Source organism: Phyllobates terribilis, unplaced genomic scaffold (assembly GCF_046119375.1).
Source record: "Phyllobates terribilis strain yellow unplaced genomic scaffold, ASM4611937v1 Scaffold_411__1_contigs__length_1673714, whole genome shotgun sequence".
NCBI classification, from domain to species: domain Eukaryota; kingdom Metazoa; phylum Chordata; class Amphibia; order Anura; family Dendrobatidae; genus Phyllobates; species Phyllobates terribilis.
In genome coordinates, this window is record NW_027363171.1 from 274,304 (window position 1) to 295,722 (window position 21,419).

Consider the following 21,419-nt stretch of genomic DNA (forward strand, 5'->3'; position numbering starts at 1 on the left):
ATTTTCCCTCCATTTGTGCACTGTTCCCCTGACGAAGGTTCCGCCAAAACGTGAGTTGGGGTGGACATGCGCCCACCCAGGGAGTCCATCACCCGCAGCCATATCACAATAGTGTGATCACCATTTTGCCTCTAGACCACAGTACAACAGGTATACACTATCCCTATTTAATTATTTTTCCTATTATATCATCAGTAGTCTTTTTGACATTGTTGGATTGGCCAGTGGTGTACTAACGTGATTGTGTGCTGAAGGGGAGTGTGGTAATAGCATTTAATTATTATTATTATTGCATCATTTATTCCATGGCGCTTTACATGTGAAAGGGGTATACATAGCAAAAACAATAACAATAATTTTGAACAATAAAAGTCAGCAACTGGTACAGGAGGAAAGAGGACCTTCCCGCGAGGGCTCACAACCTACAAGGGATGGGTGAGGATACAGTAGGTGAGGGTAGAGCTGGTCGTGCAGCTTTATGGTGGAGCGGTGGTTACTGCAGGTTGTACGCTTGTCGGAAGAGGTAGGTCTTCAGGTTCCTTTTGAAAGTTTCCAGGGTAGGCGAGAGTCTGATATGTTGGGGTAGAGAGTTCCAGAGTAGGGGGGATGCATGGGAGAAATCTTGTATGCGATAGTGGGAAGAGGAGATAACAGGGAAGTAGAGAAGGAGATCTTGTGAGGATCAGAGGTTGTGTGTAAGTAAGAGGAGACTAGGTCACAGATGTATGAAGGAGACAAGGGGTGGATGGCTTTTTATTCCATGGTTAGGGTTTTCAACTATAGTCTCTGGGTAATGAGGGGCCAGTGAAGGGATTAACATAGAGGAGAGACCGGGGAATAGCAGGGAGGACAGGTGGATTAGTTGGGCAGCAGAGTTTAGGATAGATTGGAGGGGTGCGAGAGTGGTCAGTGGGGCGCTAGAAACTGGATAAGGCGCTGGAAAAGGATAAAACAAACCTCTTTATTGAAGTTCTAATGCCCACAACGCGTTTCTGCAGCGATCTGCTGCCTTCATTAGGTGGAGTTATGGAAAAATGGCAGAAACAGGCACTTTTATATATAAAGCAAAGGAACTCAATGGGAGGTACCAAGGGAAAATTTGGTACTTAACCCCTTAATCACCATTCAAAAAGACAATTACAATTTAATAACAAAGAGGACTTAAAAAAGCATTACGGGTCAATAACTACACATTATAAACTTACTATGAAGATACAAGATGCAGACATTAACAGCAATGCTTTAAAAATACATACATGTAAAAATGCATATATAAATGAGGGTAAATAAGCATATTACATAAAAATTGGTGAGGCATATCCTGAGTATACACCTCAACCAGTTTTTATCCCAAGAAAATATATATATTAATATTAATAACTCATCTGCACACATTATCAATCGCTAAATTCAAACCTTCCGGATATAATGTACCCAATTTAAAAATCCAAAAATTCTCTTTCTTCATAAGATAATTAAGCCGATTTGTTACATTATCAGGGACTTGTTCTAAAATCGTGAGTTTCAAGCTACTGAGATCTCTCTGGTGGGCAGTCAGAAAGTGCTTGGAAACACTATGCTGCACATACCCATACTTAATATTAGAACGATGTTTATTGAGGCGGGCCTGCATTCTTTGTATGGTTCGGCTCACATATTGCAAACCACATCCACACTGCAACAAGTAGACCACATAGTCAGAATGACAGTCCACTTTACAGGTGATGGAGAATTGTTCACCAGTGGTTTGCGAGCAGAAGGATACTGCCCCATGATTAATGGTACTACAGCATAAACAACCAGGAGATCTGCAAGCAAAACAACCTACTCCTTCTTGCCTTTGCCTCCCATATCTCCGTACTGAAGCTGCAGATTTCAATGTCGTGTTACTGGGCGATATAAAGGACCGTAAATTCTGATTCTTCCTATAAACAATCCTGGGTTTACATGGCAAATGCTTGGACAAAAGCGGATCCCCCATCAGGACGCACCAATAACGACTTAATAGTTTCTGTATGTACACTCTAGATTTATTGAAAGTAGTCACTAAACTCCAATCTTTATATCCTGTATTCGCATGCTCACAGTTAGGGCCAGAATTTCGAGCCAAACATGATTCCTGACTGAGCGGCTTAATTCTTTTCTGTGCATCCCTAATCAATTTCTTAGGATACCCCTTCGTCAAGAATCTTTTTTCAAGGACATCAGCCTCCTTTTCAAAATCTTCATCCTGCGTACAATTTTTCCATATGCGCCAATACTGGCCATACGGAATGTTCTTAATCCACCTTGGAAGATGGCCACTGTCAAATCTGAGGTAGCTATTCACATCCACGGTTTTGAAATGGGTGGATGTGAGAACCTTCCCCAAATCATCCAATTTCAAAACTAAGTCAAGAAACTGTATGGAGTCACTTGACATGGATACAGTGAACTTAACAGAGCAGGAGGTTGCAGTAGTCGAGACGGGAGATGATGAGTGCGTGCACTAGTGTTTTTGCAGATTTGTGGTTGAGGAATGTGTGTATCCGGTAAATTGTTTTGAGTTGGAGTCGGCCGGAAGTGGAAAGGGCTTGGGTATGTGGTTTAAAGGAGAGATTAGAGTCCAGGGTTACCCCAAGGCAGTGAGCTTGCGGGACTGGGGAGAGGGAGCAGCCATTGACTATGATGGATAGGTCAGATGAGGGGGTTGAGTGAGATGGTGGAAAGATGATGAATTCAGTTTTATCCATGTTTAGTCTTAGAACTCTATTAGAGAAGAAGGATGAAATAGCGGTCTGACATTGTGGGATTCTGGTTAGTAAGGAGCTGATATCAGGTCCAGAGACGTAGATTTGTGTGTCATCAGCATTGAGATGATACTGAAAGCCATGGGACTCTTTCCCAGGCCGAAGGTGTAGATGGAGAGGAGCAGGGGTCCTAGAACTGAACCTCAGGAGACACCGACAGATAGGAGGCGAGATGAGGAGGTGGTGTGTGAGTGGGAGACACTGAATGTCCGGTCTGTTAGGTATAAATAGCTCCAAGATAGGGCCAAGTCTGTGATGCCAATACATGAGAGAGTTTGTAGTAAAAGGGAATGGTCCACTGTGTCAAAGGCTGATGACAGGTCCAGGAGGAGGAAGACAGAGTAGTGTCGCTTCGATTTGGCAGTTAGTAGGTCTTTGGTGACTTTAGTGAGGGCAGTTTCATTGGATTGATGAGGTCTTAAGCCAGATTGTAAGCGGTCAAAGAGGGAGCAGGAGGAGAGGTGGGAAGACAGTTCAGAATGGACGTGTTGTTCCTGTAGTTTTGAGGCTTAGGGGAGAAGTGATATGGGGCAATAGCTAGTCAGAGAGGATAGGTCAAGGGAGGGCTTTTTGAGGATGGGTGTGATCGAGACATGTTTGAAACATGAGGGGAAGACACCAGTTTTGAAAGGTTGAAAAGGTGGGTTAGGGTTGGGATGGAGACTGTGGTGAGGTTAGGGATGAGGTGCGACGGATTGGGTCAAGTTCGCAGGTGGTGATGTGTGATTTGGAGAGTAAAGAGGAAACTTGATCGTCCGTAATGGTGGAGAAGCTGGTTTTGGAGGAGGAGGGTTGAGTAGATGTGAAAAGGGGCTGTGGGGACTTTAAGCAAAAGCTTTGTCTGATGGTGTTAATCTTCTGCTTGAAGGATGAGGCAAAGTCTTTGGCTGAGATGAGAGGAGAGGGAGGAGGCACTGGGGGATGGAGGAGAGAATTGAAAGTGTTGAATAGCTGCTTAGGGTTGTGAGACGGAGAGAGGATATGAGAGCTGCGAAGTAGGTTTGTTTTGCTGCTGGAAGTAGGGACTTGAAAGAATTGAGGGACTATTTGAATGCGATGAAATGCTCGTTGGAGTGGGACCTTTTCCATCTCTGCTCAGCAACCCTGGATGCCCTTCGTAGTTCTTTAGTCAGGTTGGTGTGCCAGGGTTGCCTGTTGAGCTGTGGTATGTGTGAGGGGGTAAGGAGAAAACCTACTCCTCTACCATGCTTGCCATTGGAGAGGGGTGTGTGAGAAAGATGGAAACCACCGTACGAAAGTGCAGCTGGAGAAACCGTGTCAGAGGGGTTGAGCCACGTTTCAGTGATGCCGAGGAAGGAAAGTTTGTTGGTAATGAAAAGATCATGGATGTAGGAACGTTTGTTGCAAATGGAGCGAGCGTTGATGTTTATAATTATCTGTACTATACAAATATTTCCTGTGTGATCTCTGGGTAATACGCACATCCTTTTTTCATGTGCATGTCACAATCCCTGTTGCTATTTCCAATTACCTGTATTATATAGATTTTAAACATGCCTTAATAAAGGCTTTATCTCTTATATGATACTCTGTCACTTGGGATTTTTTCGATCGTCTTTTTTTCAGTCCATGGTTCTGATTTTTTCTAGCGATTTTTGTCCCCTTACTCTGTAGTCTGCAAGTGCACCTAATCAGAGGATTTTTACTGTACAATAATTATGAAGCACCTATACTGGTTGAGTAGTTTAATTATTTCTCCCTTTCTCAGCAGTTGCCCAATTAGCGGCTTAGGGAGGCCTTTCTGATTTTTTTTGCTCGGTGCCGCATGCAACTGCACCTCTGACAGAGAGGGTCTTGAAGAGTGGAATGCTGGTGTAAAAGTTATCAATGTAAAGGTGATAACCCTTATCCAGCAGTGGGTGCAGCAGTTGCCACACAATTTTCCCACTTGTTAATTTGGGTGTAATTTAGTTAATTTGGGCGTTCTTTCCTTCGTAGACCCTAAATCTGTGGGCGTTCCCTGAGGTACTCTCGCACAGCTTGTACAGTTTAATTCTGTACCTTGCCCTCTTACTGGGCAGGTATTGTTGGAATTTTAACATCCCTTTGAAATAAACCAGAGATTCATCTATAGAGATGTCCCTTTGGGGGTTGTACGCCTCTGCAAATTTTCTGCTGAAGTGTTCAACTACTGGCCGAATTTTGTATAGACGATCAAAGTTAGGATCATCTCAGGGAGGACACAGTGCATTATCACTATAAGGCCACGGCCGCATTATCAGTATTTGGTCAGTATTCGGTCAGTATTTTTTCTAAGGAGTGGGAGCCAAAACCAGGAGTGGGTGATAAATGCAGAATTGGTGACTTGTTTCTATTAGACCTTTTCTCTGATTGTCCCTCACCTGGTTTTGGCTCCCACTCCTGAGAAAAAATACTGACCGAATACTGATAGTGGGGCTGTGGCCTAATGCAAACATTTTTTTCATAGCCAAACAGAATACCGGTGTGTTGTAGAGAATATCAGTACTCCAGTATTGCCGAATCTGTGGTTTTCTAACTTTGTCCATATGCAGCACCATGCTTCAAAATGTCCTCATCTCTGCTGCATTTACAGGGGTCCACCTGGCGTATGCTGACGTGGGATTTTGGGTAAAAAATTGATGGGTATACAAATTTGTCTGGGCCACCATAAGATTTACTATTTCCTCTCTGAAAAAGTATTTGAAAAATTCAATTTCAGTGAGGCGTGTAACATCAAATTGGATTCCTGAGCTTCCGATGAAATCCAGAATAACAGGCGGATCATTTTCGGGGGGTGCAGGCCATATGAGATCAATTGCAGTAGGGGTTGCCTAAGGGGGTCCTAAGGCGCCTTGTTGGGGGTCCATCCTCACTAGATGAGGCGGAATAGAGGAATGTGGGATCCATTACTGATTCCAGTGTCGGTAAGTGAGGTGAGAATTAGCGTTATGGACGATAAGTCTATGAGAAACGTATTCAGCTATAGACTCCGAGGAAGAAACTGCTTGTTATCTGTGGCCTAAAATATATAGGTTTTATTAGTTGATGTATAGAAGAAAACTAAATACTTTAAAATAATAAATCTCATATGTTTCCCTTATTATCTGCTGTAATTGTATTATTGCACAAGATTTTTATGATGTTACATCGGCTCATCATCTTCTCTCTACAGTGTCGGATCCTCTCAGTGGAGATATTCTATATAAGAGAATTTTCCTGATTTGCCTATCAAAGATGGATATGGGCAGAGTCAAGATGGTGGAGAGGATATTACACCTCACCCTAGAGATCCTCTTCCGGCTTACTAGAGAGGTGAGAGATTCTGATGACGTCACATTACTTCATTCTTATCTATGGGAATAACAGATGGACAGAACTGGAGAGGTGAGGACTCTGGAAATGTCTGTAGTGAGATTTATTAATGTGTCTCTCCATAACCAGGATTACATAGTAGTGAAGAAGACCTCTAGTGAGCGCTGTCAGGACAATGGGCTCAGAGGTCTTCCCCATCCCTCAGACACAATCACGAGATCTCTATCTAACCCCCTGATACATGAGGACATCAATGACCAGAAGATCCTAGAACTCACCTACAAGATGATTGAGCTGCTGACTGGAGAGGTGACACTGCTGGGAATGCTGGGACATTATACAGTAACACTATGAAGGATTGGAGAGATGACGGTATCATTGTATGTGTCAGGTTCCTATAAGGTGTCAGGATGTCGCTGTCTATTTCTCCATGGAGGAGTGGGAGTATTTAGAAGGACACAAAGATCTGTGCAAGGATGTCATGATGGAGGTTCCCCAGCCCCTCACATCACCAGGTAATAGACAGGACTAATACACCTGGCCTATAATTATCTGTATGTAAAAAATTAATTCAGTCCCTGTATGTGTTTCCTCCAGATCTATCCAGTAAGAGGAAAACACTAGAGAGATGTCCCCGTCCTCTTCTTCCACGGGACTGTAAACAAGAAGATCCCAATGTTCCTCAGGATCATCAGGTAGATGGAGAGAATGTGTCATGAGATTTCCCCTATGATGGGTAGACGGCTGCGAAGGTCTTGTGTTCAGTCTCGTTTTATCCACCTGTATTATATGGTTTATACTTGTGTAATGAGAACAGTGTAGATGGCAGGATTATAGCTGATCATAGATGTGACTTTTCCATCTGTCTGTGACTTTTACAATATTTGTTTCAGAGTAAAGATCTGATCTATACTAATACTCCAGAGACATATGTTAGGGGTGATGAGCGGTGTAAAGAGGAGATTCCTACATATGACTACCCAGGTGAGTAGTAACCACTAAATGCTGAGAAGTCACAGATTCTTCTCAGTCACCGGCTGTGGCTGCTTTATTGACGGTGTAGTCTGGCCATATCACAATCGTGTGGTCACCATTTTGCCTCTAGACTACAGTACAACAGGTATACACTATCCCCATATAATTATTTTTCCTACTATATCATCAGTAGTCTTTTTGCCATTGTTGGATTAGTCAGTGGTGTACTAACGTGATTGTATGCTGAAGGGGAGTGTGGTAATAGGATTTAATTATTACTTATTATTATAGCGCCATTTATTCCATGGCGCTTTACATGTGAAAGGGGTATACATAGCAAAAACAATTACAATAATTTTGAAGAATACAAGTCAGCGACTGGTACAGGAGGAAAGAGGACCCTGCCCGCGAGGGCTCACAACCTACAAGGGATGGGTGAGGATACAGTAGGTGAGGGTAGAGCCGGTCGTGCAGCGGTATGGTGGAGCGGTGGTTACTGCAGGTTGTACGCTTGTCGGAAGAGGTAGGTCTTCAGGTTACTTTTGAAATATTCCAGGGTAGGCGAGAGTCTGATATGTTGGGGTAGAGAGTTCCAGAGTAGGGGGGTATGCATGGGAGAAATCTTGTATGCGATTGAGGTAAGAGGAAATAAGAGGGAAGTAGAGAAGGAGATCTTGTGAGGATCGGAGGTTATGTGCAGGTAAGTACCGGGAGACTAGGTCACAAATGTCTGGAGGAGACAAGTTGTGGATGTTTTTTTATGCCATGGTTAGGGTTTTCAACTGGAGTCTCTGGGCAATGGGGGGCCATTGAAGGGATTGACTGAGAAGAGAGGCTAGGGAATAGCGGGGGGGGGGGGGGGGGTGGATTAGTCGGGCAGCAGAGTTTAGGATAGATTGGAGGGGTGCGAGAGTGTTAGAGGGTAGGCCACAGAGCAGGAGGTTGCAGTAGTTGAGGCAGGAGATGATGAGTGCGTGCACTAGTGTTTTTGCAGATTCGTGGTTGAGGAATATGCGGATCCGGGAGATATTGTTGGAGTCGGCAGGAAGTGGAAAGGGCTTGGATATGTGGTTTAAAGGAGAGATTAGAGTCCAGGGTTACCCTGAGGCAGCGATTTTGCGGGACTGGGGAGAGTGGGCAGCCATTGACGTTGATAGATTGGTCAGAGGGTGGGGTTGAGTGAGATGGAGTAAAGATGATGAATTCAGTTTTATCCGTGTTAAGTCTTAGAAATCTATCAGAGAAGAAGGATGAAATAGCGCACAGACATTGTGGGATTCTGGTTAGTAAGGAGGTGATATCAGGTCCAGAGAGATAGATCTGTGTGTCATCAGCATAGAGATGATACTGGAAACCATGGGACTCTATGAGCTGTCCCAGGCCGAAGGTGTAGATGGAGAAGAGCAGGGGCCCTAGAACTGAACCTCAGGAGACACCGACAGATAGGAGGCGAGATGAGGAGGTGGTGTGTGAGTGGGAGACACTGAATGTCCGGTCTGTTAGGTATAAAGAGCTCCAAGATAGGGCCAAGTCTGTGGTGCCAAGACATGAGAGAGTCTGTAGTAAAAGGGAATGGTCCACTGTGTCAAAGGCTGATGACAGGTCCAGGAGGAGGAGGACAGAGTAGTGTCGCTTCGATTTGGCAGTTAGTAGGTGACTTTGGTGACTTCAGTGAGGGCAGTTTCAGTGGAGTGATGCGGTCTTAAGCCAGATTGTAAGTGGTCAAAGAGGAAGCGGGAGGAGAGGTGGGAGGACAGTTCAGAATGGACGTTTTGTTCCAGTCGTTTTTAGGAATAGAAGAGAAATAATATGGGGCAATAGCTAGTCAGAGAGGATAGGTCAAGGGAGGGCTTTTTGAGGATGGGTGTGATCGAGATATGTTTCAAACATGAGGGGAAGACTCCAGTTCTGACAGGTTGAAAAGGTGGGTTAGAGTTGGGATGGAGACTGTGGTGAGGTTAGGGATGAGGTAGGATGGATTCAGTCAAATTCGCAGGTGGTGATGTGTGATTTGGAGAGTAAAGAGGAAACTTGATCGTCCGTAATGGTGGAGAAGCTGGTTTTGGAGGAGGAGGGTTGAGTAGATATGAGGAGTGGCTGTGGGGACTTTAGGCAAAAGTTTTGTCTGATGGTGTCAATCTTCTGCTTGAAGAATGAGGCAAAGTGTTCGGCTGATACGAGAGGAGATGGAGGAGGCTCTGGGGGACGGAGGAGAGAATTGAAAGTGTTGAATAGCTGTTTAGGGTTGTGAGACAGGGAGGATATAAGAGCTGAGAAGTAGGTTTGTTTTGCTGCAGGAAGTGGGGACTTGAAAGAATTGAGGGACTATTTGAATGATGAAATGCTCGTTGGAGTGGGACCTTTTCCATTTCCGCTCAGCAGCCCTGGAGGCCCTTCATAGTTCTCTAGTCAGGTTGGTGTGCCAGGGTTGCCTTTTGAGTGTGCAAGCTGTGGTATGTGTGAGGGGGGCGACCGACGAAAGCTGCAGCTGTTGTAGTGTTATATAAAGTGGCAGCAGCATCTGCATCGTGTAATGAACTTATGTCTGTAAGAGGGAGGAGGGATTTAGAGAGTGAGTGTAGGTCAAGGTGTTTGAGATTTCTGCGAGAGTGTGCAAGTTTGTGGAGTAAGGATTGTCATCTGGAGAGGAGAGGGAAGAGAATGTAAGTAGGTTGTGATCAGACAGGGGGAGAGTTGAGTTAGAGAAGTTAGATAGGAAACAGAGGTGGGGGAAGATGAGTGCAGTGTGTGGCCATCTTTGTGAGTGGGTGCAGAAGACCATTGAGCAAAGCCGAAGGAGGAAGTGAGGGATAGAATCTTAGAGGCTGATGAGTGGGAAGTGTCAATGGAGATGTTGAAGTCACCCATGATGATAGTGGGGATGTCAGCGGAAAGGAAAAGAAGGAGCCAGGTGGTGAAGTGGCTGAAGAAAGTGGTGGCTTGTCCTGGGGGGCGGTAAATGACAGCCAGTTAGAGGTGCAGGGGGAGTAGATGCGCACAGAATGCACCTCAAAAGGGGGGAGAGCATCGGAGGGTGGCAGTGGGATTTGATTGAAAGAGCGGTTATCTGACCGGAGTAAACCTACTCCTCCACCATGCTTGGTGTTAGAGCGGGGTGTGTGAGAAAGATGGAATCCACCGTACGAAAGTGATGCCAAGGAAGGAAAGTTTGTTAGTAATGAAAAGATCATGGATGTAGGAACGTTTGTTGCAGACGGAGCAAGCGTTCCATAGAGCTCCTGTTAGTGGGACTGGGGAAGTGGGGGCTGGGAGGATGGATATAAGATTTCAAAGGTTGTGAGAGTTTTTGACAGATAGTTGATAGGAGGCGGAAGTGACTGTGGGTATGTGCTGAGGAGAGGGCCAGGATTTGGAGAGATATCGCTGGCAGTCAGAAGGAGCAGGGAAAGTGTTAGCAGGTGGGAGCAGGAGAGGGCCTGAGGTGGATGTCTGTGTTTGGAGACACAGGAGTAAATATTGAGAAATAGTTCCGAGGAGGAGGTGACATGAATGGGGAGGATGGAGGGAGAGATGAAGAGTTCATTACTTGGTGTAGAGATTAGGGGGGTTAGTAGAAAGTGGAGGACTATAGGGGAGAGAGTGAAAACAAACAGAAACATTGTTTACTTTGCCTGGGCATCCAGTTTCTTTCGGTTACCTTCAGGTTCAATTCAGGTCTAATTCTTCAATATACTGGTCCGCTAACAAACATACCGAGTTAGGCAACATAGGAGAGGTAAGATATGTCACACACATGGAAAGTTGGGTGCCGTATCTGCAAGAAGAATGGACAAATGGACATGCTGATTAGAGTGTGATGATCATAGCTGACAAGATGCAAACTGTATACATAGTATTAAATTCAGGTCTAATTCTTCAATAGGCCACACTTGTATGATTTCACACTTGGTGAATTCACCCCTGGTGAATTCACCCTTGGTCGACTAACATTTTGATGGTTATAATTATCTGTACTATACAATTATTTCCTGTGTGATCTCTGGGTAATACGCACATCCTTTTTTCATGTGCATGTCACAATCCCTGTCACCATTTCCAATTACCTGTATTATATTGATTTTAAACATGCCTTAATAAAGGCTTTATCTCTTATATGATACTCTGTCACTTGGGATTTTTTCGATCGTCTTTTTTTCAGTCCATGGTTCTGATGTTTTTTAGCGATTTTTGTCCCCTTACTCTGTAGTCTGCAAGTGCACCTAATCAGAGTTTTTTTCACTGTACAGTAATTATTATGAAGCACCTATACTGGTTGAGTAGCTTAATTATTTCTCCCTTTCTCAGCAGTTGCCCAATTAGCAACTTAGGGAGGCCTCCCTCATTTTTTTCGCAAAGTTCAGCATGAAACTGTACCTCTGACAGAGAGGGTCTTGAAGATTGGAATGCTGGTGTAAAAGTTATCAATGTAGAGGTGATAACCCTTATCCAGCTGTGGGTGCAGCAGTTCCTACACAATTTTCCCACTTGTTAATTTGGGTGTAATTTGGTTAATCTGGGTGTCCTTCCCTTCTTAGACCCTAAATCTGTGGGTGTACCCTGAGGTACTCTCGCACAGCTTATACAGTTTAATTCCATACATACCCCTCTTTCTGGGCTGGTATTGTCGGAATTTTAACTTCCCTTTGAAATGAACCAGAGATTAATTTATAGAGATGTTCCTTTGGGGGTTGTACGCCTCTGCAAATGTTCTGCTGAAGTGGTCAACTACTGGCCGAATTTTGTATAGACGATCAAAGTTAGCATCGTCTCAGGGAGGACACAGTGCATTATCACTATAAGCCACGGCACTATCAGTATTTTGTCAGTATTTTTTCTCAGGAGTGTGAGCCAAAACCAGGAGTGGGTGATCAATGCAGAATTAGTGACCTTTTCTCTGATTGTTCCTCACTTGGTTTTGGGTGAGAAAAAAATGGGTAAAAATTGATGGGCATAAAAATTTGTCTGGGCCACCATAAGATTTACTATTTCGTCTCTGAAAAAGAATTTGAAAAAGTCAATTTCAGTGAGGCGTGTGACATCAAATTGGATTCCTGAGCGTCCGATGAAATCCAGAAATAACAGACTGATTATTTTTAGGGGTGTAGGCCATATGGGATCAATTGCAGTAGGGGTTGCCTAGGTCTTAAGGTGCCTTGTTGGGGTTCCTTCCTCACTAGATGAGGAGGAATGTGGAATCCATTACTTATTCCAGTGTCGGTAAATGAGATGAGAATTAGTATCATGGAGGATGAGTCTATGAGAAACGTATTCAGCTGCACACACCGAGGAAGAAACTGTATGTGGCCTAAAATACATAGGTTTTATTAGTTGATGTATAGAAGAAAACGCAATATCTTTAAAATAATAAATCTCATGTTTCCCTTATTATCTGCAGTAATTTTATTATTACACAGGATTTTTATGATATATCGGCTCATCATCTTCTCTCTACAGTATTGGATCCTCTCAGTGAATATCTTCTATATAAGAGAAATTTCCTGATTTACCCATCAAAGATGGACAGAGACAAGATGGTAGAGAAAATATTACACCTCACCCTAGAGATCCTCTTCCGGCTTACTGGAGAGGTGAGAGATTCTGATGACGTCACATTACATCATTCTTATCTATGGGAATAACAGATGGACAGAACTGGAGAGGTGAGGACTCTGGAAATGTCTGTAGTGAGATTTATTAATGTGTCTCTCCATAACCAGGATTACTCAGTAGTGAAGAAGACCTCTAGTGAGTGCTGTCAGGACCCTTTGTCTGAGGGATGGGAAAAACCCCTGAGCCCAATCACGAGATCTTTATCTAACCCCCTGATACATGAGGACATCAATGACCAGAAGATCCTAGAACTCGCCTACAAGATGATTGAGCTGCTGACTGGAGAGGTGACACTGCTGGGAATGCTGGGACATTATACAGTATCGCTATGAAAGGATCGAGGGGATGACGGTGTCATTGTATGTGTCAGGTTCCTATAAGGTGTCAGGATGTCGCCGTCTTTTTCTCCATGGAGGAGTGGGAGTATTTAGAAGGACACAAAGATTTGTACAAGGACATCATGATGGAGGTTCCCCAGCCCCTCACATCACCAGGTAATAGACAGGACTAAATACACACGGCCTATAATTATCTGTATGTAAAGAATGAATCCAGTCCCTGTATGTGTTTCCTCCAGATCTATCCAGTAAGAGGACAACACCAGAGAGATGTCCCCGTCCTCTTCTTCCACAGGACTGTAAACAAGAAGATCCCAATGTTCCTCAGGATCATCAGGTAGATGGAGAGAAGGTGTCATGAGATCTCCCCTATGATATGTAGACGGCTGTGAAGGTCTTGTGCTCAGTCTTGTTTTATCAACCAGTATTATATGTTTTATACTTGTGTATTGAGAACGGTGGAGATGACAGGATTAGAGCTGATCATAGATGTGATTTCTCCATCTCTCTGTGACTTTTGAAATATTTGTTTCAGAGTAAAGATCTGATCCATATTAATACTACAGAGACATATCTGAGGGGTGATAAGCGGTATAAGGAGGATATTCCTACATATGACTACCCAGGTGAGTAGTAATTACTAAATGCAGAGAAGTCACAGATTCTTCTCAGTCACCGGCTGTGGCTGCTTTATCAACGGTGTTGTCCGTCTGTATCATAATTGCGTGATCACCATTTTGCCTCTGGACCACAAGATTCTCCTCCACCCAAAACTGTTCAAATGACTTTGGGCATTGAAAGCCCTTTTCAATAGATCTTACAAGGTGGAAGTACCACCTACCCTCTGGGCTTAGAATAAAATATTATGATGGACCACTAAGAGAAAGCGGAGGGTAATGATGCTGTTGCTTTCCTAGATCCCTGATATCTTATTGGATGAATCTACCTTCTCTCCCTTCTGTGCTGCTGTATGTGCTCATATGGTTCATACAAGACCAGGTCCAGTCTTTCTGACCAAACTTCACTTTTATGATCTGCAACATTAAATGTGCAGTGAGGCCCAGTGTGAATTTCTGTACAATAACAACAGAGTTTCCCTTTATCCTGACTTTTCAATTTCTTTTAAAACTGACTAACTTCAAACAGGATTGCGATAAACTACATAAAATACATTACACCTGTGCCATGATATATCTCTAAGCTAAATTTAAAACACCTCAGCTCTGCACTAATATAAAAAGTTAAAGATAAAAGCACAATACACAAATGCCCAAAAGTAAATGGATAAATCGCAAAGTGCATAAAAGTAATGATAAATAATAAAGGGTATTTAGTTAACCCTTATATGCACTAATGCTTTTTAGACTACAACGAAAAAACCTGGGGTCTGAACTGAAACGTAAATTGATGTGCATGCAAAATGTAAATGCATGTTCACATAAAGCCATTAGACAGAAAAAAACAAAGACAAAAGCACAATACACAGATACCCAAAAGTAAATAAATCGCAAAGTGCATAAAAGTAATGATAACTAAATACCCTTTATTATTTAACATAAATTTTGATCAAAATAATGTAAAAGCCATTTTAAAGAGTAAAAAGACTCCCAGGTTTTTTCTTTGTAGTCTAATGTTCATTAATGCATATAAGGTTGTGGCCGCCCTTTTTCTGAGCTGGAAGGTTCATTCTGCCTCTCAGGTTCATGCTTCTACTAAGGGTTCAGTCTCTCAGCCCTTATCCATATGTATGTCACTTGACAAATTGTAATGTTTTAATATTAGAGTTAGGACTGTTCCATAAGGGTTGCCATGATGTGGCAGGATGGCTTTTACATTATTTTGATCAAAATTTATGTTAACTAAATACCCTTTATTATTTAGCATTACTTTTATGCACTTTGCAATTTATCGATTTACTTTTGGGTATTTGTGTATTGTGCTTTTGTCTTTGTTTTTTCTGTCTAATGGCCTTATGTGAATTTGCATTTACATTTTGCATGCACACCAATTTACGTTTCAGTTCAGACTCCCAGGTTTTTACTAATATAAAAAGTTCACCTTAAATGTCTAATATTTCTTCTTGAAACTCATCTGACAGAAAATATTGTCCCTTATGATCATTTAGAATGCCAAGAACCACCGAGCCCCATACTCTAATTACAACAGAGAAGTTTCACCACTAGTTACTCATTTTTTACTGATGAAGACTGTTGAGTTTGATCATTTCAGTAGATGTTGTTGTCTATACTCACAGTTTTTGACTACAGTAGTTAGTGCCCAAAATACTCTGATTTAACCACTTTCTGCAGACAGCCTTATGAGGCCCTATTCTTCAAATCTGACGTGTGTCACTTTGTGGTGATATCCTTTGTGAAGAATTCCAAAGTTAATAAGAAACAAATGGACCTTTCTAATTATTTTCCAACTTCTCTTGAATCCAACAATACCCTGTATACAGTTGTATCCTACTATCTGGGCACATGGCAGGTTAAGAGGAGAAGGAGCGACATTTAGCTATTTGAATGCAGATCTTGCTGGAATAGTTTGCAGACACAATGTATTGGGGTCACTGTTCATGGTCACATGGCAGCTCAAAAGATGGCTACCACAAACAGGCTTGGCGCTATCTACCTTGTTTTCCAGATCTCAAGTATTGCCTTAACCCTGATCCTTTAACCCCTCTACATGGATCTGGCGTTACACAGAGACCCCTAGGCTTGGACCACAGTGTTACCTGCTGTTCTGTGGTGTGAGATTAGAAGAAGAATAGTCAGGTAGCCGGGTCAGAACCAGGAGGTCAGAGAAAATACAAAATCAGAAGACACAAAAGTAGTCAGTAAACGGGCTGAGGTCAGAACAGAAGCAAATACATAATCCGGGAGCTGAGCACAGAGGACTGAACCAGAGGAGAACAAGGCTGTATCTGGCAGCTTCTGGCAATATGCTTCCAGCTTTAGTAGGGTGTTGAGCTTTCCAATTGGCTGAAGCAGGGAGCAGATTACTCCAGCTGGACAGCACACACACCCATACTGCCAGACTGAATGGTACTACTGGTCCCAGGCACCCTAATCTTAGTGGCTGGACAGAGCCTGCGCCGCCCAGAGCTTCTGGTTCTGACGTCTCCTCCATCTGACTGGTGACAGAAATACATACGTCCCAGAGGAGATGGGACACATCATTTGCAGAAGCCCTAATATGACAAAATGTCATAAAACCAGAGCAGTAGAAATCCCCATAAAGGGACTCCATTTTGGAAATTATAACCTTCAGTGAAATAATCTATAGGAGTAGTGACTATTGATTCCACAGGCAATTTCCGGAAATTAGCACTCAGTGGATGATGGAGAGTGAAAATTGCAAATATGCCATTATACTCCCCAATACATAGTGCCCAGATTGTGCTTCAGGAGACACACACCGTAAAATAAGTGGGTTCTTCTCACTATAGTAATGCCAAATACATGGATGCTAAATGTGGTTTGGGCGCACTGCAAGGCTCAGAAACGAGGGGGCGATCTGACTTTGGGAGAGCGGATATTGCTGGATTGGTTTATGGAAGCCATGTTGCTTTTCAAGAATATTTGAGCCACTAATAATATGGAAACCTCTGTTTTTCCATTGATGGACCTGAGTGGGAGCTTTTTTGTGAGATGAGTAGAAGTTTTTATTGGTATTATTTTTGCCTACATAACATTGTTTGTTGGCCTTTTATTCCATATTTTGGAGGCAGAATTAACAAACAGTTGAACACCACGCTCCACTGGTTCATCCTATGAGGTTTTCTATTAGACTGTGAACTGTTATTGTCTTGGTGAAGAATTCAGTATTTTTACATAACTTGCCATTTTTACTGATAGTTTAAGTAGAAATGTACAAAAATATAAATTTCAAGGATATTTTATTCATAAAAATTTGTTTTATTCTTGGCAGATGACTGTACCCGGAGATCAGAGGGACAGCTGACATCTTCAATTTTTAAATCCCATGATCTTGAGATCCCACAGGATACAATTGAAGTGAATGCCATTACTCCAGATATACCATCATCCCTTCAAAGTAAAGATCTGTCATCTGATCATTTGAAACAGGTCCTGTCTTCTGATTCATTACCAACTACTGAGGAAAATCAATGTCACAAAATAAGCATTAAAACACGAACTGCTCCTAAATCAAAGAAGCCATTTTCACATTCAGAATATGGAAATAGTTTTTCCCTTGAAAAGTCTTTTCTTAAACATCAAAGCTTTCACACAACAGAGAATAGATTTTTTTGTTCCAAGTGTGGAAAATGTTTTATCCAGAAATCTGATATTGTTAGTCACCAGAGAACTCACACAGGGGAGAAGCCATTTTCATGTTCAGAATGTGTGAAATGTTTTACAGAGAATTCAAGTCTTATCAAACATCAGAGAACTCACACAGGGCAGAAGCCATTTTCATGTTCAGAATGTGGAAAATGTTTTACTCAGAAATCATCTCTTGCTAAACATCTTCGGATGCACACAGGGGAGAAACCATTTTCATGTTCAGAATGTGGAAAATGTTTTACAGAGAAATCATCTCTTGTTAAACATCTTCGGACGCACACAGGGGAGAAACCATTTTCATGTTCAGAATGTGGAAAATGTTTTACACAGAAATCAAGTTTTGTTATGCACCAAAGAACTCACACAGGGGAGAAGCCATTTTCATGTTTAGAATGTGGGAAATGTTTTAGCCAGAAATCAGATTTTGTTATACACCAGAGAACCCACACAGGGGAGAAGCCTTTTTCCTGCTCAGAATGTGGAAAATGTTTTAACCAGAAATCACAATTTGTTAGGCATCAGAGAACCCACACAGGGGAAAAGCCTTTTTCCTGTTCAGAATGTGGAAAATGTTTTAAGAGGAAATCAACTCTTTTTACACATCAAAGAACTCACACAGGGGTGAAGCCATTTTCTTGTTCAGAATGTGGGAAATGTTTTGTGAAGAAATCATCTTTACTTTGTCACTGGAGAACTCACACAGGGGAGAAACCATTTTCATGTTCAGAATGTGTAAAATGTTTTACACAGAAATCAAGTCTTATCAAACATCAGAGAACTCACACAGGGGAGGAACCATTTTCATGTTCAGAATGTGGGAAATATTTTACAGAGAAATCAAGTCTTATCAAACATCACAGAACTCACACAGGGGAAAAGCCTTTTTTCTGTTCAGAATGTGGAAAATGTTTTATGAGGAAATCAACTCTTTTTACACATCAAAGAACTCACACAGGGGTGAAGCCATTTTCATGTTCAGAATGCGGGAAATGTGTTGTGAAGAAATCATCTTTACTTTGTCACCGGAGAATTCACACAGGGGAGAAACCATTTTCATGTTCAGAATGTGAAAAATGTTTTACACAGAAATCAAGTCTTATCAAACATCAGAGAACTCACACAGGAGAGAAGCCATTTTCATGATCAGAATGTCGGAAATGTTTTACTCAGAAATCAAATTTTGTTAAGCACCAAAGAACTCACACAGGGGAGAAGCCTTTTAGATGTTCAGAATGCGGGAAATGTTTTGTCAAGAAATCATCTCTTCTTAGTCACCAGAGCAATCACTCAGGGGAGAAGCTTTTTTATATTCTTAATGTGGCAAATGTTTTACTTGTAAAGACACACTTTTAGCAAGAAAAAATCTTGCTAATAAGTGAGTGCGTCTTACAGACTGGTGGCAGCTTCCTCTGACAGAGGAGAACGCTGAGACAGTGTCCTTTCTGATCACTGAGAGAACTGTGCTCTCCTCCAGCCCCACACTTATCTAACGGAGCAAAGCAGGAGAGGAAGTTACCGGTATCTGCACAGAGGCTGCACGAGTGAGCAGCTGAAGAATCTTCCACCCGACGAGCTCAAGGACTTTTCTGATCATGTACAGTCATGGCCAAAAGTATTGAGAATGAGACAAATAGTAATTTTTCCAAAGTTTACTGCTTCATTTTTTGTAATGGCAATTTGCATATACTCCTGAATGTCAAAGAGTGATCAGCTTAACAGCAATTACTGTACTTGCAAAGTCAATATTTGCCCAGAAAATGAACTTTAACCCCCAAAACACATTTCAACATCATTGCAGTCCTGCCTTGAAAGGAGCAGCTAACATCGTTGATCCATTAACACAGGTGTGGGTGTTGATGAGGACAGGGCTGGCGAACAATCAGTCATAATTAAGTAAGAATAACATCACTGGACACTTTAAAAGGAGGCTGGTTCTTGGTATCATTGTTTCTCTTCAGTTAACCATGGCTATCTCTAAAGAAACACGTGCAGCCATCATTGCACTGCACAAAAATGGCCTAACAGGGAAGAGTATCGCAGCTACAAAGATTGCACCTCAGTCAACAATCTATCGCATCATCAAGAACTTCAAGGAGAGAGCTTCCATTGTTGTCAAAAAGGCTCCAGGGCGCCCAAGAAAGACCAGCAAGCGCCAGGACCGTATCTTAAAACTGTTTCAGCTGCGGGATCGGACTACCAGCAGTGCCGAGCTTGCTCAGGAATGGCAGCAGGCTGGTGTGAGTGCTTCTGCACGCACTGTGAGGCGGAGACTCTTTGAGCAAGGGCTGGTTTCAAGGAGGGCAGCAAAGAAGCCACTTCTCTCCAGAAAAAACATCAGGGACCGACTGATATTCTGCAAAAGGTATAGGGAGTGGACTGCTGAGGACTGGGGCAAAGTCATTTTCTCTGATGAATCCCCTTTTCGATTGTTTGGGACATCTGGAAAACAGCTTATTCGGAGAAGAAGAGGTGAGCACTACCACCAGTCTTGTCTCATGCCAACTGTAAAGCATCCTGAAACCATTCATGTGTGGGGTTGCTTCTCAGCCAAGGGAATCGGCTCACTCACAGTCTTTCCTAAAAACACAGCCATGAATAAAGAATGGTACCAGAATGTCCTCCTAGAGCAACTTCTCCCAACCGTCCAAGAGCAGTTTGGCGCCCAACAATGCCTTTTCCAGCATGATGGAGCACCTTGCCATAAAGCAAAGGTGATAACTAAATGGCTCATGGAACAAAACATAGAGATTTTGGGTCCATGGCCTGGAAACTCCCCAGATCTTAATCCCATTGAGAACTTGGGGTCAATCCTCAAGAGACGGGTGGACAAACAAAAACCAACAAATTCTGGCAAAATGCAAGCATTGATTATGCAAGAATGGACTGCTATCAGTCAGGATTTGGTCCAAAAGTTGATTGAGAGCATGCCAGGGAGAATTACAGAGGTCTTGAAGAAGAAGGGGCAACACTGCAAATATTGACTTGCTGCATTAACTCATTCTAACTGTCAATATAACCTATTGGTACTCATAATATGATTGCAATTATATTTCTGTATGTGATATAAACATCAGACAAACACTAATAAAAACCAGAGGCCAGCAGATCATGTGAAAATATAATTTTGGTGTCATTCTCAAAACTTTTGGCCATGACTGTATAACTGTTTTACATATTTTCAAAAGTCGTCAAGTTCAGTTATGAAATGAGCCATTTCTTAATGATTTTAATGACTTGTTTCTATGATATCAAAGTGTTTTCCTTTTACTGCTACATGTAATTAATGATAAAAGTTTCAGTACTTTGAAACATTATTAATTTTGCAAATATAAAGATTCAGAATTTTTTGTTATGCCAATTTTCTGATATTTATTTAGAGGAAACGTAGCAACAATTCAAATAACTAAAACCTGTTTAAACCCTATTGGGAAATATAAACAGTTACAGAAATTGCGCTACAAAATTTGGTCCTCATTCAGTGACAACTTTTTCGCTTGTCTCTTGTAGTCCTGCATCGGATCATTTCTTACAATTGTCCATCAGTAATTTGCTAGCATTGATGGATTCCAATTTCCTTGATATCTTTTCTCCATAAATGCAATACCTTGGTGAAATCTCTCACTGTGCTTGTCCCTCACTGCTCCGCAGTTTGGTGGATCAAAGTCTAGATGCGAATTTAAGAAATTAATCTTTAAGGACATGTTACAGCCAAGATCTTTATATATTTATAGGTGATTTTCCACCAACTCTTCAGTTACCTGCTCTTCAGTTTCTCAAAAATTATTTACCACTAGTGATGAGCGAGCATACTCGTTACTCAAGATTTACGTGCATGCTCAGGTGTTTTCCGAGTTTCTTCGGTGTGCTTGAATGTTATGTTTGAGTCACTCAGTGTGCATGATTTTTGACTGTTTGAAAGCTTTAATACATGTGAGGAATGCCTGTTGGTTAGGAAGTACTTAGCTGCGGGGGAGAAAAATGACCAGGAAAAGCCACAGAAAGATGTCGGGAGAAGTGGGCTCTAAGCGCCAAGATGACACTGCAGTCATCATGCTTAAGATGTATTGAACATGGAAGATGAAGAGGAGGGAAGTAGTGGTCAGGCT

General features: G+C 42.3%; 2 protein-coding genes across 2 annotated transcripts in view; both read left to right on the plus strand.

Moving 5' to 3' along the window:
- The first annotated feature begins 6,069 nt into the window (after positions 1–6,069).
- Positions 6,070–21,419, plus strand: part of LOC141225684 (uncharacterized) — a 61,990-nt gene continuing 46,640 nt past the window's right edge. Inside the window, exons 1-2 of the mRNA XM_073667092.1 lie at positions 6,070–6,598; positions 6,681–6,778. Of these exons, the coding sequence (XP_073523193.1) occupies positions 6,466–6,598; positions 6,681–6,778 (231 nt within the window). The 5' untranslated portion in view covers positions 6,070–6,465. The remainder of the gene's footprint in view (positions 6,599–6,680; positions 6,779–21,419) is intronic.
- LOC141225683 (uncharacterized) lies at positions 12,550–19,176 on the plus strand. Its single transcript, XM_073667091.1, has 6 exons — positions 12,550–12,646; positions 12,776–12,955; positions 13,039–13,162; positions 13,246–13,343; positions 13,542–13,632; positions 16,937–19,176. Exons 1-6 carry the CDS (start codon positions 12,575–12,577, stop codon positions 18,454–18,456), a joined length of 2,085 nt encoding a protein of 694 aa, XP_073523192.1. The 5' UTR covers positions 12,550–12,574; the 3' UTR covers positions 18,457–19,176.

Bases quoted from the DNA above. Each gene is read 5' to 3' on its own strand.
- LOC141225683 (XM_073667091.1), top strand. From the start codon at position 12,575: ATGGACAGAGACAAGATGGTAGAGAAAATATTACACCTCACCCTAGAG. The intron at 13,163-13,245 runs GTAATAGACAGG...TGTTTCCTCCAG, and splicing joins CCAGCCCCTCACATCACCAG to ATCTATCCAGTAAGAGGACA. The intron at 13,633-16,936 runs GTGAGTAGTAAT...TATTCTTGGCAG, and splicing joins TCCTACATATGACTACCCAG to ATGACTGTACCCGGAGATCA.